Source organism: Bacillus rossius, chromosome 10 (assembly GCF_032445375.1).
Source record: "Bacillus rossius redtenbacheri isolate Brsri chromosome 10, Brsri_v3, whole genome shotgun sequence".
NCBI classification, from domain to species: Eukaryota; Metazoa; Arthropoda; class Insecta; order Phasmatodea; family Bacillidae; genus Bacillus; species Bacillus rossius.
This window is the reverse complement of record NC_086337.1, coordinates 35,925,679-35,945,285: the sequence shown is the minus strand read 5'-3', so window position 1 is coordinate 35,945,285 and position 19,607 is coordinate 35,925,679. Positions and strand designations below refer to the sequence as shown.

The following is a 19,607-nucleotide window of genomic DNA, read 5'->3' as shown; positions in this document are numbered from 1 at the left end:
GCTCTGCACCTGCGCGTGAGGTGGCCTTGCTAACGTTCAGAACATTATTTTAAATTTTGTATTTATTTTTTACTATGACTATATTAGTTTACCAAATAGATTCCAGGGTGATTTCACTATCATAAAATTTCGTTTGGCGCACCAATACGTTAGGTACGTCCCCTAATGTTTACGAAATTGACTGTACGGGTTTTATGTTGTCGCACGTGGGTCCGCCATCTTGTTGACTTCAGCACCGTGGTTACAAATTTCCGTTCCATGCAACTTCCGTTACATTCACGAAATGACTCCTACCAAATGCCGTATACCGAGAGCTAACATGTTTGCACATCAAAAAAAAAATTGGTTGTCTGTAAAGACGGTTTACGGACGATAATTTAACGTGACGTCATAACAAAGCATTGATGAATTGATTGCATACTTTATGAATAAAAGTGAATCATTTTTATTTTAATAATAAAAGAAGAATTACTTGAAATTATACTAGTAATTCGATTTTTAAAAAGCAAGAATAATTAACCTTTATTGCCGAAATTGTTGTTGTAATAAGCAATGAAAACCATATTAACTTTTCACTTCACTTTATAAACAGTCGAGTGGAAGAGAGATAGATGCGGCGCAAGCGTACAATGAGCGTAACGGGACACAGCGTAACGGAACAATGTGCGTAACGGAACAATGTGCGTAACGAGACACTTTTTCGTGCGTGCAGGCGGCGTTCATCGATTTATTAGACGTTGTCTCGTCAAAATAATCTAAGTACAATCATGTAATGTCTCGCTGTCGATCTGTGGAATAATAATGATTTGTCGACATTTACAGGCCAAAAATAATCAACACGACATTCCGGAAACTATTGAATCAATCTCTCGGATATCCTATGATAATAATTAATTTCTGGTAAACCATTTATTAACAGTGCAAATATTACGCAGATTAATTAGTTTGAACCTCCGTTGTTCAATTTTGAAGTAAACCTTAAAATTTTGATACAAGGAAAAACCTTCACTCTTTACAGCCAAAGGGCAGTCTATGTAATTAAACCTCTTGATGTTCACCGGTCTATAAATAACGTTTTATCTCTCTCTTACCATCTCGTTATCCCTCTCTTTCTCTCTCTCTCTCTTTCTCTCTCTCTCTCTCTTTCTCTCTCCCTCTCTGAGGTTTTCAGTTTATCGGCATTATTGATGTTCTAGTTTCCTCATAGGCCAGTTAATTACTTTATCACTTTATCGGTTAAAGAAATTGCTCAAATAAAAAGCAATACTTTTTTTTTTCTTTTATTTGCCAGCGTGACTGACGTATGGCTACGACGTCATGGATTCGAGTGACCACCTTGGACTTTAGCTTAGTTTTGCAAGCTTCTTCCCCCCCCCCCTCCCCCCCCCCCCGCCCAAAACGCGGTTCCAGCCAATATAAAGATTTTTTTTTTTTTACTTTTTGACAAAAATAAATTTATCAAATCTAATATGTAAGAAGTTACTCAGGAAAATTCTGTTGGATGTTTAAAAGGGACAAAATACTACTTAGCGTACCTCCATAGCGTAAACGGTTGAAGTGCAAACAATTTCTTCGCAAAGGGTTTTGAATCAGAATTCCTCGTAAGGCTTTGGTGTGCGTGATTGTTTGGTGGGAGTAACTTCGTGAACGTGACGGAAGTTGCATGGAACGGTAATGTGTAACGACGGTCCGACCATCTGTGGCGTATGGCGCGAACCAAATTAAAAAAAAAACCAATGGGAAACTTTATAGCATTAACTGTTTGATAAATTTTGACCTGTTGGGCAGTATTTTAATAAAATTCCTTGTCGGAAATTAGGTCCAAATCCAGGGTTTAGTACTTCTTCAAGTCTTTTTTTTTTTCGTTTTTTTATCGGAGCCGTTTTATTATATAATTTAAATTTTCGTTATGCAAATGGAATGATTCTATAGTCGGCGTAGCTTCTCCGGTAGTGAACTCTAGCGGTAGGTAGCGGGAACTACGTTTGATTCGCGTCACGAAATGTAGTTGAGAATGCAAATTTTCGTACATTTACCGCGCTCGGCATCATTTTTAAAGAATTCTGCGTTGAATTTCGTGTCCGAGTTTCGTATTATAAGTTGATTGGCAACATGAGAACATATAAATTTGCTCTTCATCGAGGTTAGGTGTTTACACATAACTGACGAGTACTGAAAGAATCTCTCACTATTTTTTTTTTTTGTGTCGTTCGCATCTAAACGTCACTTTGTAACACGGCGGCAGTTTGTCCCCACTCGCTGCACGACGCGAAGTAAGGGAACTATTTGTCATCATCAGCCTCCATCTTCGAGGATCATCGAGAAATTTCCCCCCCCCCCTCCTCCCCCCCCCTCCCCCTCTCCACAACCGGGGCACACTCCAGCTAAGAGCCGTCGGGTGTTTTTTCCGGGACGGAAGAGATGACTTTTTTTTTTTTTTTAAGCTGTTGGCTGCTGCTAAGAGATTGTTTTTGTTTATTTCTCCGCTGTGAAGCGCTGCGTTAAATCCTCCACGATAAACCTGACGTTCACTTACCCCGAGTCAGATGCCCAAATAATAATCTACGTTGGTGCATCTTTATTTTTCTTTTGTAGTAGTAGTTGTTGTTGTTGTTGTTCAAGTAAAACAAAAAGTTAGTTAGGTAAGGTTATGTTTGGCACACAAATTAAATATTTGCAATATTTCTTTCGTTATTTTATTGCCTAGATGCAAGGTTTTTAATACGTCTAGGTAATCGTAACTCAACGAGAAGTTGGTTGTGTTTAGTTCAGTTACATAAATACTTAATATGAAAGTGTTGAAATTCTTGCAAAAATTGGTTCTTTATTATCTTTTTTTCTTTACCCGGGAGGGTAAGTTTTCGTACCCCTAGCTGATCGTAAACAAAATGAATGAGGGACATTCAAAAATAAGGGGTGGCCACGTCTGCATGATTAAATGATAACCGAGTAAAGCTTTTATTTTCATCAGATGGCTGGTTATTTGCATCGTGGAAACAGGTTAAAATGAACTTAATTTTATGTAAGTTGCCGTTTCAACGACTGAGATTCTAATTCACACTTGCTTTCATCTGTCGTGGTCAAACACCATTTCCGCAGTGTTTTGGAGAGCGACCATATGGGAGGGGGGGGGGGGTGAGGTAAAAAAAAATTGGTTGTCTGTAAAGTCGGTTTACGGGCGATAGTTTAACGTGACAACGTCATAACGAAACATTGATGAAATTATTGCATAATTTTATGAATAAAATTGAATCATTTTTATTGAATTATCACTATTTTGTATGGATACAAAGAAGGGGTGAAATGAAATCTACAATTTAATTGATAAATTTACTTTTATTTGCACTCATTAATTCAAATATGTTTATTACTTAAACGAACATATTATTTTAAATATAACTTTTATACATGTTTGCTATTTAACTTCTTCCAATCTGTGTTATTCTGTTAAGGATAGGATGATGATAGGAAAAGTAGGAAACGAATGGGAGTGTTTCAAGTTTAATGTGCCTCGAAAAAGTCAAATCGATGGTTGTTCCAATCGAGTGGAAGAGAGATAGATGCGGCGCGAGCGTACAATGAGCGTAACGGGACAATGAGTTATCCTTTTTCGTGCGTGCAGCCGGCGTTCATCGATTTATTACACGTTGTCACGTCAAAAAAAAACTGACTTTAACAACATCACAGCATGCGGTTTCCTGACAATTCCTGACTCTCAGATGGAGTTTCACGTAAAGATTCTATATAAGTGGTGGTTTATATTACTGTCACTGTCCCGACCTAGAGGTCGCAGGAGCGAGCTGTGGAATTTTGGAAGTGTTGGGGGGATCAGTCGGTGGTCGAATGAACCTTACGGCCTTCCCCTCAGGACAGGACGTCATCGATGGGAAGCCTTCTTTTCACGGACGAGAGAGCCAAACCCCCGATCGTGTATCTTCGGGTTTTTTTTTTTGTTCATTGTAAATGTGTTGATAAACGGATATTAATGGTCAATTAGGTTAGGTTAGCTACATTATAAATACTTTAAAACAACGTGGACGGTTGATTTGGTTAGGATAGCTACATTAAAGATACGGAAAAAAAAAAAAAAAGAAGCTAGTATGAACTTCGGGGAACTTCGGGTTTTGGCTCTCTTGTCTGTGAAAAGAAGGCTTCCTGTCATCGATCACGTGAGGGTGCGAGAACTCGGTGAAAAAAAAGGGGGGGGGGGAGAGAGAGAGAGAGAGAGAGAGAGAGAGAGAGAAACAGCCGATATAGCCTGTCGCCGCGATGTCCATCACTGCAGAAAATCGACAAACGCAAAGCGTGAATAACATGCATTTCGGAAGGGTTTGTTAACGTATCCACTGAAATTTTTAGTTTAAAGTGTACATGCCCCACCAAATCTTTAAGACCATAACGTAATATTATTTGGTTTTAATTTTTTTAAATGGAAAATTAAAATGTGTCCTACTTCTTAATGGCTTTTGACGGTTAGGCAGTAAATTTTATATTTAAAAAAAAGGCAAATAAGGGTGACAAGATTTTTTTTTATCTCTGAACGTATTGGTGTACCAAATGAAACTTCATGATAGTGCAACTACCCTGGAATATATCTGGTAAACTAAAATAGTCATAATAAAAAGTAATCCCAAGTTTTAACAAATTTAAGGAATCTAGCGTTACACTGTTCCATATGGCGCAGAGGTATAATGAGTGGTTGATAAGCATAGGGCGTAATTTTTGACATAGTACAAACTTCGTTACTGGAAAAACTTTTTTTTTTTACTTTTTCAATAACAGTTTACTAGTTTTACAAATTGTGCTTCAAACAAATACATATTAATGCATTTTATTTGTATTGTTACAATATTATTAAATTCATAGCTCCATCCAATGGATTGATTATTTAATACTATGCAGGCCTGTATCCTTTACTTTTACTTATTATGTAATTACACAGCTCGTCCATTAGATTTCTTCATGCTTTATTTTTACTTAAAATAAAATGTAATTAATTACATTTACTAGCAAATTAATGTTCATGGATTCGCATAGGTATTAAAAAATAAAACTTCACAATAGTACGACCATCCTATAATACATTGTTATAGTTTATAGCCATCTAACGTGTGTAGAAACTTTATAGAATTGACTGTTAGGATGGGCAGTATTTTAATAAAATTTATTTTTGAAAAACAGGTTCAAATCCGGGGTTTAGTATCTTTTTTTTTTCTAAGTTTTTTTTTCGTTTTCATCGGAGCCATTTCATTATATAGTTAAAATTTACGATCTGCAAATTGAATGATTCGATAGTTGACGTAGCTGCTTGAGCAACGAATTCTAGCGGCGGGTGTGGAACCACGTGATTCGCGTCCAGAAATTTAGTTGAGAATGCAATTTTCGTATATTTATCATGCTCGGCATTATTGACGTGACAACGTCTAATAAATCGATGAACGCTGGCTGCACGCACGAAAAAGTGTCCCGTTACGCACATTGTCCCGCTACGCTGTGTCCCGTTACGCTCATTGTACGCTTGCACCGCATCTACCTCTCTTCCACTCGATTGAAACAACCATCGATTTGACTTTATCGAGGCACATTAAACTTGAAACACTCCCATTCGTTTCCTACTTTTCCTAGCATCGTCCTATCCTTAACAGAATAACACAGATTGGAAGAAGTTAAATAGCAAACATGTATAAAAGTTATAGTTAAAATAATCTCTTCGTTAAAGTAATACACATATTTGAATTAATGAGTGCAAATAAAAGTAAAAATATCAATAGTAGAACATTTCACTCCTTCTTTGTATCTATACAAAATAGTGATTATTCAATAAAAATTATTCAAATTTATTCATAAAAGTATGCAATGATTTCATCAATGTTTTGTTATGACGTTGTCACGTTAAACTATCGTCCGTAAACCGACTTTACAGACAACCAATTTTTTTTTTTAAGAATTCGAAGTCCAATTTCGTGTCCGGGTTTCGTATTTTAAGTGTATTTCTAACATGAGAACACGTGAATTTGCTCGTTACCGTGGTTAGATGTTAGACGAGTATTGAAAGACTCGCTCACGTGGTTCTTTTCCTTTGTTTCAGACGCCAGCCAGTACGCCCACTACGTGTTCAACACAATCAAACACAAGCAGACGGGTAAAATAAGCTTCGAGGTAAGCCTGAAGTAGCGTAGATATTTTCTATTTTTAGCGTACCTAGTTTAATAAAGTTTCAGAGCTGTATCGTACTGGCTCTTGTTGCTAGTGGTTTTCTATACTTATTTTCAAGACGTGATATTTTTGTAGAGTTCCATTGGGGTAAGACAGAGAATTTTTTTTTAAATCTCGAGTAGGGATATTGTAGTGAACGTTGACACGAGTTCGTAAATTTTCTCGGGGTACTCCCGTTGCCTCCCGCACACGCGTTCCGTAGCTGCTCCATTTCACAGTATCTCGCCCGTCTCACGTGACTTCGATACCAACGAGACGATATACAGGATGTCCATAAAAATGTCCATGTTATATTACAACAATTTTATTTAGACCTTTAATAACAAATCTGCATCAAATTGAAGGTAAACTAACATAGGTTTTTTTTTACAAGTGTTTAATACGTGCACCTTTAATTATACGGCACACATCCAACCTAAATTCCAATTCTTCCCACCCTTCCGCAGTAATGGAAGCAATAGCCTCCTCAATTCTGTGTCTCAACTGTAGCAAAATTATGAGGTAGCGACGGAACGTAGACACGATCTTATGTAAAGCTCCAAAGGAAAAAAAATCGCATGGAGTTATGTCAGTTGAACATTTGAATATATATACTGTATAGAAGTCGCCAGCCCAGGTTAAAAATTCTAATACGGTTTTGAGGTAGTTGGTTAATTCACCGTCGCAATCGCCTCCATCTCTGGGGCAGCGACTTGTGGTGGTCCCTAGCGGACAAGTGTCTAACTCTTCAAACACCCCTTCCCCCTTCCCCAGAACGACGTTGAGCTGCAGTGAATGATGGATGAGGGGTGCGGGGAATGACAGCGGGCGACAGCGCTGCGCTCTAACGTATAAATAACAACTAAGACGATACAGGGCGTTACGGCAGCGCACTGCAGCGGTGAAGTTCCCAAGCTGCTCATTATACGCTTCTGAAAAACGTAGAGTAAATCCTATCCACTCGCGACTTCTATACAGTATATATATTCAAAGCTTGAACCAACACTCTTCAACGCTTACAGTTGATACTATTAAAATATAACCGGGACATTATTTTATGGACATACTCTACTATCGCTAGAATGATGATGACCCTTTGACGCCATATTGTATTCAACAGATTTCATATCATAACATTATTTTATCGTTCATATTTAAAAAAAAAATTCCTTCGTTAAAGCATCCATCACACATTAAGACTTTACAGAGATAATTAAAAACTGTATGTGGACATTCCTTAAGACAAATTTAGTACACAGAAAAAATTATCTTTACTTTTACCAAAGAATCTTTTAGAAACCAGGTGCCAAGAAAGAGACTGTAATACTACAAGAAAGATATCGTAAATTTGCAAACCACGTGGCACTGGTTATTTTTACGAGAATTGACGCATAATTTTATTTTTTGATTGATGTTCATTCAAGCACAATTTTTTTAAACCGTGAAAAAGATAATCAAATATTCTACAGTTTGACTTGATTTTGTTATGCCATGCTTATTATGTGCGCAGTTAATACTGGAAATATATTAAGGGAACGGTTTACAAATAACTTTAACTATTGGAAGTACTGGGACAAAACCAAGCACAAATTCCTGGTTAAGAATCCGAACCCAGTATTACAGCGAACACTATTTTGTAGTCATGTAAATGTACAAATTTACCAATTTTACAGTGAACTAAAAGCCAGTGATTTCACATGGTAAAATATCTGTAGCTGCAAGGGAAGTTCTGTAATGTATATGCTATGCTTAACAAAGATAAAGTTTGTAAATGAAAGGATAGAAATTTTTTATGGTCTAAAACCTGTTGAAACTAAGAATGCGTGTTTGGGTTATTACCGCTACCCCCTCCCCCCTTCCCCGGTGCTCTTTTATTTGATCACCCCAGAGTGAACACCTTTAAGACTGAAACTACTAAACCTTCAACTGAAACATGTTCACGTCAGTTCAGTTTATAACATGAACTCTGTTTCAAAAGGCAACATCACACGGCGTGGGTGCAAACCCTTCCAAACCCATTCACAATCGTTAAAACCACGGAGGAATTAGTCTATGGGAAAAGAGGGGGGGGGGGGGGGGGGGTACATGTTCTGAAGTTGAAGTCACTTTGGTTAGCAACTGGTCAGAAAAATAAACAGGAACTCTATAAAGGCGAATGTCAGAAGTTGTTTGACAGCTTGAAAAAGAACTCGCGAGAAAGATTCGTAAAAATGTCATTGTGTAAGTGGATGTTGTTAAGTGGCCCAGCCTACTCAGGGGTGCATGTGTGTTACCGAGGCGGGATGATAAGTGCGACGATCGCTGGTGCTTCTAGCGCGGTATCGCCTCTAAAGGCTCTGAACTGGCGCGCAGTCGTGTATCGTCGTGCATATGAAATTTGAGCGGTGACGGCAAAATGATAATGGCGGGAAAATGAAGATAAGGAGGTGTAATGCAAGTCCTGTAAGTGCTTTCAGGTATATGTACCTGTTTTTTTTATGCCTAAAAATAAATCTGAAAAAAAAAAACACCTTTTAGCCATTTTAACTCTTCTAAAAACACAGTTTAAAATCTTAATCCGGAAAGAAAACTACTTGTCAACCCTAAAATGCTTTTCGTAAACAGACCCTACTCGGATATCTTGAATATTTTTAAAATCGCGTGGTATTTCCTGAAGCCCTGCACACCGTATGTGTGCCCAGGTAGGCGGGGGCTTGAAAAAAGATGATTAAAACACATCACCAGTAAGGAATTAACTTTAAACTCAACTATCACCAAAATAATGAACACACCCAACCCCCTAACTTTTTACCGTAACTAAAACACACATCCCCATTTTAAAGCTTTTTTTAAGCATCAGACTAGTTTGTCATTCGCAGACCCTATTACAAGTACTGAAGAAAACAGTTTTAAACAAACTGGGTCGTATTTATTTTGTTTAATGCTGCTTTAATATCGAAATAATTACACAAGTTCCATGGTCGTAAAATTAGGGGTTTTAAACTATGTACGTCAGAAACGCAAAAATGCAAGAGAAGCAACACGTAAAAGTAAAAAAAAAAAAAAAAAAAAAAAAGTCGTTTTCAACACTCCTTTATAAATTATGTAAGACGCAAAAACGCAAAGCCAGCGTCGGCCACCTTTCAACGTCTTCCGTTTACCTTGCGTTTCTACTTCAATTATTTGAAGTGGTGTTCCGTAACTTTTGTAGATGTCGACGCCATTTACACAGAAGACTACAATTTTCCTTTTATAACCCTAACACGTTTTCACAGGAGAAAAAAATTATAATTTTAAACCAAACTATTGATAACTTTTTAACATTTCGAAAAAAAAGAAACATTTATTATCAGGAAAAATCCCGAGAAAAAAAATTATTTTCTGCAGTTTTAAAAAAAGACCGTGATATTCTTACGTTATATGCGTTTAGCTTCCTTGCGCTCTTGCGTTTCTACGTAAATATGGTGCCGGTATGACGTCATCGATATCGCAGGGGATATAATTCCGACCTCCCCAGCGATTTAGGACCGATTAACTCACGACTGCATTTTCCGGAGGGGGAGAGAGAGAGAAATTTCCGATAATGTCGTTATAATCGCAGCACGCTATAGCTTCGCGCAATAAATCAGTCCTGATGACCCTGGGCTGAGCTTGCAATGTTAGCGGTGAGAGGCCATTTAGCCGTTGGATCACGTGGGGCTCCGTTAGGAAACAGTTGCCGCACACGCGTCAGTGAGTTTCGTTCGTACACAGACTTTAAAAGGCATCGTCCACGGGAAGCCTTCTTTTCACAGGCGAGAGAGCCAAAACCCGAAGTTGATGCTTTCTTTCAGTATCTTTAATGTAGCTATCCTAACCAAATCAACTGTCCACACTGTTTTAAAGTATTTATAATGCAGCTAACCTAACATAATTGACCATTAGTATCCTTTTATCAACACCGCCATATTTATTTACAATAAACAAAAAAAATGGTTGTCTGTAAAGTCGGTTTACGGACGATAGTTTAACGTGACAACGTCATAACAAAACATTGATGAAATGATAGTTTAGTTAAAGTACTAAGTTTAAAAGCTACTTTTGAAAAGCCCGCTTTAACCTATTTAATATAATAGTAGATTCATAGGCCAATCGAGTGGAAGATAGATAGATGCGGCGCAAGCGTACAATGAGCGTAACGGGACATCGCGTAACGGGTCAATTTGCGTAACGGGGCACTTTTTCGTGCGTGCAGCCGGCGTTCATCGATTTATTAGACGTTGTCGCGTCAAAAAAAAACCGAAGATGCACGTTCGGGCGTTTGGCTCTTTCGTCTGTGAAAAGAAGGATTCCCATCGTCCACGGAGCGTTGGAGACGGGATGGTAATACGCGCGTGGAAGCGTCACGTCTCGAGTTCACCCCAGCTGTTTCACGATGACTTTGGTACCCAACTCAAACGCCGCTATAAATTACAGAGACTAAGACAATATTGGGTAAATTATGTTTCAAGAGAGAGATTAACATACGGCATGACTGCGAGACGGGCATAATTTATGAAAACATATGTATTATATGAAACACGCTGAGAAGCACTTCAAATTAAAAAAAAAAAAATGCACATCGGGGCACTACGTATGCCAAAACAGTGCGAGATAAATCAGCAGATTACATTTTGAACGAAGGGGAGTTACCATGGCAAAATCGAATAATTCGAATCTATTTAAGTACGTAACTATATTACTTATGTATAGACATAAATACGTGCCTACGTATTTACACACTTGATTAACTAGTTTACAAATAAGTATCAAATTAAAAATTTTAATGCTATATTTAACACGTACTAACAAATGTAATTTTTGTTTTGCTACTTACCCAGAATTTTTCTTCTTTTCCACCGAGTCAGCACTTAACAAATGTCTCGAATCACTTCTTTAAACTTCCATTCCTGTGCTCCGAGCACTCCAAATCCCACACGCAGTTATGGGTCTATTTCCAACCTTCATCGGTGAATAATTCACCAACGATTCAAAGAACCTCCCCCGTGGCAGCTAGTACATCCCACACGAAAGCGCGCGTTAAACTGAACACAACTTCTGCTAGACACCACTGGACACAACTTCTGCTAGACACCACTGGACACACGTGTCGTGGGAAGGGGATTGAGTTGGTGGGTGTTGGTGGGGGGGAGGGGGGCAATATCGGAACGCGCGACACAGAACCGGCGTTGAAGCGGTAACACCCGCTGGCATATGTGTACGCCCTCGGGAAGCCTACGATTCACTCGTCCTTCTGGACATACCCGAATACTCACGTTGGCAAACCTTCTTTTCACAGACGAGAGAGCCAAACCCGAAGTTCCCCGAAGTTCATGCTCGCTTTTTGTTTTCCGTACCACAACAGGTGTATTTATTTGGGGGAAACAGTTTACATGATTTCACAGTATCTTTAATGTAGCTATCCTAACCAAATCAACCGTCCACAATGTTTTAAAGTATTTATAATGTAGCTAACCTAACCTATTTGACCATAAGTTATCATGAGTTGTATATTTATTTACAATGAACAAAAAAAAACCGAAGATGCACGATCGGTCGTATGGCTCTCTCGTCTGTTGAAAGAAGGCTTGCCAACGTGAGTATTCGGGTATTTCCAGAAGGACGAGTGAATCGTAGGCTTCCCGTACGCCCTCACCTGGGTATTCCACTAACTCACATTAGCTCTAACAACGCTCCATAGGTAATATGTCTAAAATACAATTTTCAAGGATTCTTTTGGCTAGTGGTCATCTGTCAAGCGGCTCGCTGTACGCTTAAGGCCCGCCATTTTTTTTTTTTTTTCGTGGGCAATGTTTCAATGTTTTGGGGGGCATTGTTGTTGACTGACAACCTTCACAAGTACGAGTATGACAGCGTATACGTCTGTGACTGCTCACTGTCTATTGCTCACTGCAAACTTTTTTTTTAAAATGGTAGCTACTGGAAAAAAATCACGCGAAATTTAAAAAAAAAAAATTGTTAATTTGTACTTCAACATTTAATCAACTGTATCGCTACAATAAAATTTTCGCAGTATTACTGAGTTCGGATTCTCTCCCGAACGTAATGATTATTTTTGTTTTCCCAGTAACTACGTAAGTTAAAAGTTATTTGTGAAACCGTTCCCTCAATAGCTTTTCAGTATTAACTGCGCACATTAATATGCATAATAAAGCAAAAATAAGCCAAATTGTTGACTATTAAAGTTTTTGTACCATGGTTGAAAAAAAATTTATGCATGCATAAAAATCAATCAAAATTTAAAAGTTATGTACCTTTCATGTAAGCGCGAGAAATATAAAAAAAAATAACTATAGCAATGTTTTGTACAACCCTTCAGTATTTTTTCTTGTAGTAGTACAAACTGTTTTCTGGCAAATGGTGTCCCAAAGAATCTTTTGAAAAAGTACAAAAAAAATTTTGTGTATGCCTATACAACTGATTCATAAAACCTCGCTCAAGTTCGTTTCATTCAGAAAAAGGCAACAATAAAATTGACATTGAACAAAATAAACAGTAAAAGAAAAACTGTTCAATGAATTTTCTTTTAACGTGGTTTCGCCTTCCTAAATCTGAATAATGTCAAAGTAAAAACTGAATACTTTATTTTGTATTATTTTTTGTTACAATTTATAATCAAATATTTTTTTTAGTTTGAGAAAAGTATCGGTAATGTTATGCAGACATTGGATATATTTTTAATATAAAAAACATTATTGTAACTAAATGTAAGTGATTGGCTTTAAATTAAACTTTGTCATCTTGAAAAATAATAACAAATGAATATTCGTGGGAGAAAAAAATCGTAATAATGATGTATCATCACAACTATGATACGATACGGCCCGCAACACTTAAGCTAAGGAAACAATTGACAACTTGATTTTAAAAAAATTAGTTTTAGACCACTGCTTCAGGTAAAGGGTAATATCTTAAATTACTTTTCTTCTAATATTTCGTGTTTTTTTTTTTTTTTTTTTTTTTGCACATTATCTTCAATAAATTCGTTTCCATCTTGCGGAAAATCCTGGGTTCTTAGCTATCAGGAATCGAACCCCGGTCGCTTTCGTGGAAGGCGAGTGTTCTTAGAACTCCACCCCCGCGCCTCTTTAATTTTTATAATATCATTCAAAAACCATTATAAATTAGTTTTGTTTTCCATAACACTGTAAAACGCAGGTTTCAGTGGTTTCTGGGAAACCTAGTTGTTATTGATTTAATTAATTATATGCTAAAAATAAAGAGCTTGAAGACGAAGGCTACATACAAACGGTAAACAAAAAAAAATAAGTATACCACATGCTTACAGAACATGCAAGTACTGACATAAAATTTGCCTTTGATTTATTGGAAACCATGGAAATAAAAACTTGTTCAGTAAAAAAATTATATTTTAATGAACAAATAAATATGGCTATATCAACGAAAATATTAAAAGGAAAAAATGATTTAGTATACTTACCCCTTCAAGGTAAGTGTTCGGAAATAGCTTTACACTCACACACACACGCGCGTGTATTCGCCCTACGACAAGCACGAAGCGTTCTCTTCTGTCGTTTGGTTGGGCGCGACAACTGCAACTTTCTGCAACATTCTGCTGCCCCGTTCGACAGGAAGAAAGGAGGGATATGTTCCTTCTGCCGCTTCCTGTTTCCCAATTCGACGGGAAGACTGGAGGGATATGTTCCCTCTGCCGCTTCCTGTTGCCCCGTTCGACGGGAAGACTGGAGGGATATGTTCCCTCTGCCGCTTCCTGTTGCCCCGTTCGACGTGAAGACTGGAGGGATGTGTTCCCTCTGCAACTTCCTGCCGCCCCGTTCGACGGGAAGACTGGAGGGATATGTTCCCTCTGCCGCTTCCTGTTGCCCCGTTCGACGTGAAGACTGGAGGGATGTGTTCCCTCTGCAACTTCCTGCCGCCCCGTTCGACGGGAAGATTGGAGGGATATGTTGCTTCTGCCGCTTCCTGTTGCCCAATTCGACGGGAAGACTGGAGGGATATGTTTTCTGCCGCTTCCTGTTGCCCAATTCGACGGGAAGACTGGAGGGATATGTTCCTTCTGCCGCTTCCTGTTGCCCAATTCGACGTGAAGACTGGAGGGATGTGTTCCCTCTGCAACTTCCTGCCGCCCCGTTCGACGTGAAGACTGGAGGGATGTGTTCCCTCTGCAACTTCCTGCCGCCCCGTTCGACGTGGACTGGAGGAAGGCAGGATTCTGGCTGTTTGTCAACGTCGCCACTGATGGATGGCGCTGTTTCGCGCAGGGAGCTCCCGGCTGAAGCGGGACAAATAGGCAAGAGGACAAACTGGGCTGTTTGTCTCTCATCCCCCGTATATTTCACACAAGAGTGCGTAAGTACGTTATTTAAATGGTTCGTTCAATGGGGAATATTTATTTAACCAAATTTCTTGGACATACTCCATCGCAGTTTCACACTGTTTATTCGCGGGAGAAAAAAAAATACTCATGAACGCAAAAAAAAATTAAAAAAATTAAAACATAAACCCACGGACAACAAACCTAAATCAGCTGATGTCAAGCAGATAAAACCCAGCGATGAACCTAAATACGTATTATGAACAACACAACGATGACAGCACAGACAAACAAATTCAAACTTAAATATCAGCCAGCACAAGAATTCCGTGGAAGGAGATTTAGTCACGAATATATATATATATATATATATATATATATATATATATATATAAACAGCACAGATGAACGGTGGGTTGACAACTACGAGGCAGTTTCAACAATAACAGTAAATGCAGACAGACGACAAAAAAATGCCGTACAACGCAGCTAATAAACAAACATGACAATGAAGATAAACGGATATTATGGAAAAGACCGACGACAACACCAACGAACATAGTATGACGAAACAATTGTGACGTTTTGGGAACTGGCATCTGTTCCCGTTTCAGGCACAAACAGACTGATATCGGACTCTTGGAAACAGGGGTTTTATATAATATGTTCTACCTACTTCCCTAGCATCAGCTGATTTAGGCTAGTTTTCTGTGGGTTTACGTTTTCGTATTTTAATACTTATTTTGCGTTCGTGATTTTTTTTTTCCACGATAAACAGTTCAAAACTGCAATGGCGTATGTCCAAGAAATTGAATCAAATCAAGATTTCGTGAGTTGTGGCGAGTTTTGAACCCCCCCCCCCCCCCCTCCACCAACCCTTTTCTCTCTCCCCAAAATCATGTACATTTTCCCTCTTGGTCGGCAAATACATGAATGGCATACTTAGCATTCCCTGTGGAGCATTCTACGTAATCGGAACACTTTAAGAATTATTTAGAAAGTTCGCTTTCGTTCGAGATAAAACATGAAACAGACTTTATTTGCCGTTGTATGTTTGTTGGATCAGGTGTGAGGCGGAGCTATGTTCGGGAAAAATTTTGGCAGTCAGTTCATTCTTTAGAATATTTCGAATTCAAACAAAATATAAATCTAACTTTCTATGCTTCACATAAATAAATATGTGTATATGTAATTACATCAAAGTAAAGAACTGGATTAACATAGAAAACACACTAACTACTTGTAAAGTAAAACTAAATATTTTGATCAAATCATATATATATATGTTTTACACATGTATTTTTAAATAATGAAAAGTAACAATTATGCTACTTTGCCATTTCCTAATATATCATTTTATTTTTTTTATATTATCTAAACTCTTTTTTTATATTTTACAAAGTAATGATCTTAAGCTCTAATTATAATATATTTTATATTATAACATATAAACTAATATAATTTTTTTCATAGTCCTGAGGAATAATATCGACTATTATCCGATCACTCTTACCTGAGTTTTGGAATAAACAAAGCCTCTTGTAAACAAACATTTTCATTGGCTGCTGGCCACCGCGCACATTATTCGTGCGCAAGAAATAATCCCTTGGTTACGTACCATTTGTATTTGTAAGTATTTTTTACACTGCATTTTTTTATAACAATTGTTATATAGCATTATAGCGTTTCACAATTGTTATCAAATACAGTTTAATGTGTCAGCAAGTATTTACTTACAATTATGTTAGCAGACGCCGTGTGTACAGTGTACAGTTGATGCCCGGCGCAACAGTTGTATTTCGGATTCGCGCGCGCACGGTTTGTTATGGCTGACGCCGGACCGAGTTTTGTAAAGCACAGAACGGGAAAGCCTTTGAAAAGTGCGCAGAAAACTATTGTGTTGAATGTTTTTAAAATATTTTCAGACAAATATCCGGATTGTCGTGTGAACGATATCGCGAGTTTAACAATTTACGAGTGTTTCGAAGAGCAGTGTGCTTCGTGCAAGGAGAGAGTTACAGGACACTGGGACATTAACAACTCCCGGGAAGAAAAGGAAATGTGAGTATCCTGTTATCAAAACTTGTGATGATTTTGTGAAGACGGCTATTAGGCGTAAAGTGCATAGTTTTTTCTTCGCAAATGAACCACCTCGCTGATCAAAGTGCTACGGTACTTCCTGTTATATTACTTCTCCGTTATTTTATTAGCACCGACTGTACTGAAGTGTGTGTGTTGCAACTAGTGCTTGGCGCGCAAGATTAATTCAGCCTATCACTTGCTGACGCGGCGCAGTGATACGACGGTGTTTGTTTATTTCAAAACTCAGCTAAGAGTGAACGGAGAATAGAATGTAGGCTACAGCAGGCCCCAGACATTCAAAGTTTAATTAATCCATGTATCATTAAGATATAAATTGTCCACTTCAGTAAAATCGCCACGTCAACGTCGCCAATACGCTGTGCAGGATTGTGTAGCACACAGTTTTGCGAACCGCACCCTCTAGTTAGCTAACTGCAGTTTCCCATTCCACTACGAAACGTGAAGTCAGCAATCGAGGCACGCGCCTTTAAATAAACTGGTTGTGCTACATAAAAGGCTGGGAGTGAATTTAAGCGGGCGACGGAAAAATTTTGGTTCTCCCACAATCCCACAAACCTGTTTTTTTTTTTTTTTTTTTCAGGGTTTTGGGAAAAATACATTTTTAATTGCTTTATCAATCATACACAAAATATTAGGTAATGCATATCAAAGGCTAAATACAAACGAAATTGTATACAACACGATTAAATGCTCTTAGTTCCTGCTAGCTTTGACATAAAAAAAATGACTTTAAAAATTCTTAAAACTATTAAATAAATATGTTTTTAATTTATAAAACACTTTATATACAATTACAATTATTATTTTTTAATTTATTTAAAAAAAATTAGGATTATACTCCCTTAAAATGCACATGTTAAAAAGTCCAGTAAATTGTTTGGTCATAATCATTTGTCATCCTGCATGTTATTATCTTGATAAAAAAAAATGTTTAGTGTTTTAACTTTTTTGCACTATTTTTATTTAATTGGAGTATACATCTTTGGAAAAAAATAAATATTCGAAATTTTTGGTTTTAGATCCATAGTCCACATTCAAAATGGACCAATACGTCTGTAAAAACCTTTATGGTATTAAAGAGTTGGTTGGTAAATATGTAGTGTACGGATTAGCGCCAAAAAAAATCGTACAAATATAAAATAACTTTCATTATATGCTCTTTTACGTCCTCTTTTCATAACCTCCTGCGGAGATAAGAAATTCCAAATACTTTAGGAGATATCGAATTTTTTAATTTTCATATTTGGGCAATATTTGTTAAAAAAAAAATTTAAAATTCCAAAAATACCTTTATTCTGTGCTCTTTAACTTCCTCTTTTCATTAAACCCGGCGGAGATCAAAAATTCCAAATACTTTAGGAGATATGGAATTTTTTAATTTTCATGCTGTGCACTGATGCGGCGTTGAGCGGGAAGCCTACGATTCACTCATCCTTCTGGACATACCCGAATACTCACGTTGGCAAGCCTTCTTTTCTTAAAATTAGCAAGAAGTAATTAAAAATACTTTAAAACATTGTGGATGGTTGGTTATATTAGGTAAGTATAGCTACATTAAAAAAAAACTGTAAAATCATTTTATGGTTGCTTAGCAAATAACGTTTTAATATGTAGCTATCCAGCGCTAGGAAACCGTTTACATGATTTCACAGTATTTTTAATGTAGCTATCCTAACCAAATCAACCATCCACAATGTTTTAAAGTATTTATAATGTAGCTAACATAACCTAATTGACCATTAGTTTTCATGAGTTGCATATTTATTTACAATAAACAAATAAAACCGAAGATGCACGATCTGTGATCGGGCGTTTGCCTCTCGTCTGTTGAAAGAAGGCTTGCCAACGTGAGTATTCGGGTATGTCCAGAAGGATGAGTGAATCGTAGGCTTCCCGCGTTCACTATTGTTGCTTGTTTACAAGTATGATTTTTTTTTTTCGCGACGTAGTTGAACGACTACATCACGTAAAAAGAAAATTACGTGAGTTCCTACTGTTCATCCTTTTTCCCGGTTTGTTAGGTCAGGTCAGCTACATTATAAATACTTTAAAACTAAACAACCATTAAAATTAATTTTTATTATTTTTAATGTCCGTTCAGTTTCAAAGTATTTATACTGTAGCTGACCTGACCTAATCTACCTTTGTCCTGTTTTGTTATTCAGGTCAGTTACATTATAAATACTTAAAACTATACAAGTAAAGTTAATTGATATTATTTTTAATTTCCGTTTATTTTGAAGTATTTATAATGTAACTAACCTTACCTAATGGAAAATTTCTGTTATTTAGGCATTCACGCGCACGCGACAAAATATAAAATGGCGTCTGTTGAATGATTACATACGGCTTGTATTGCAAAATAAGAACGGCGATATCTCCAAAAGTAATTGGAATTTTTTATCTCCGCAGGCGGTTATGAAAAGAGGACGTAAAAGAGCATATAATGAAAGTTATTTTATATTTGTACGATTTTTTTTTTGGCGCTAATCCGTACACTACATATTTACCAGTTGGTTTTATATCCATACATTTAAACTAGTAAAATAAGTCTGCAAAAAAATGTTGGTACTCAACTAAAACATTTTTACATGGAGAAAAAATTTAACTATTTTAATATTTGAAATAATTAAAATGTTTATTTTATTTTTAATTAGACACTTCCGCAGAACAAACACCCCGACTGTTCATTGTTGTGTTTTTGAGCGGACTGTACATGTATCGCTAGAGTGTGGAAAAGGAGGGGGGGGGGGGGGGGGGTTGGGTTGTCTCTGACGTCAGAGGGCTCGGTCGCGTCACTCACTTTAATTACCCTAGCTCCTTGCGCTGTCCACCAATTCCCGCCCTTCTGCGTTTAAACATCCCCCCCCCCTTACTTTTCAAAATGAAACAAAACCACATGAGCTTTCCGCTACAAGCGTCCTTTTCGCCCGTCTCCTGCGAAGCCCCCCGACATATTAGTTCCATTTAAATTAGGGATGCTCGCTGAAGTGGC

The 19,607-nt window shown here is 37.5% G+C and overlaps 2 protein-coding genes across 2 annotated transcripts in view; one reads left to right on the top strand and one right to left on the bottom strand.

Annotated features, from left to right (window-relative positions):
• The window catches only part of LOC134535950 (uncharacterized), a 326,840-nt gene extending 315,632 nt beyond the window's left edge, over positions 1-11,208 (bottom strand). Inside the window, exon 1 of the mRNA XM_063375376.1 lies at positions 11,030-11,208. The gene's annotated coding sequence lies outside the window, so the exon portion shown is untranslated. The remainder of the gene's footprint in view (positions 1-11,029) is intronic.
• LOC134535951 (Kv channel-interacting protein 4-like) overlaps positions 1-19,607 on the top strand; it is a 142,355-nt gene that overhangs the window by 100,282 nt on the left and 22,466 nt on the right. Inside the window, exon 4 of the mRNA XM_063375379.1 lies at positions 6,089-6,159. Coding sequence (XP_063231449.1) covers positions 6,089-6,159 — 71 coding nt within the window. The remainder of the gene's footprint in view (positions 1-6,088; positions 6,160-19,607) is intronic.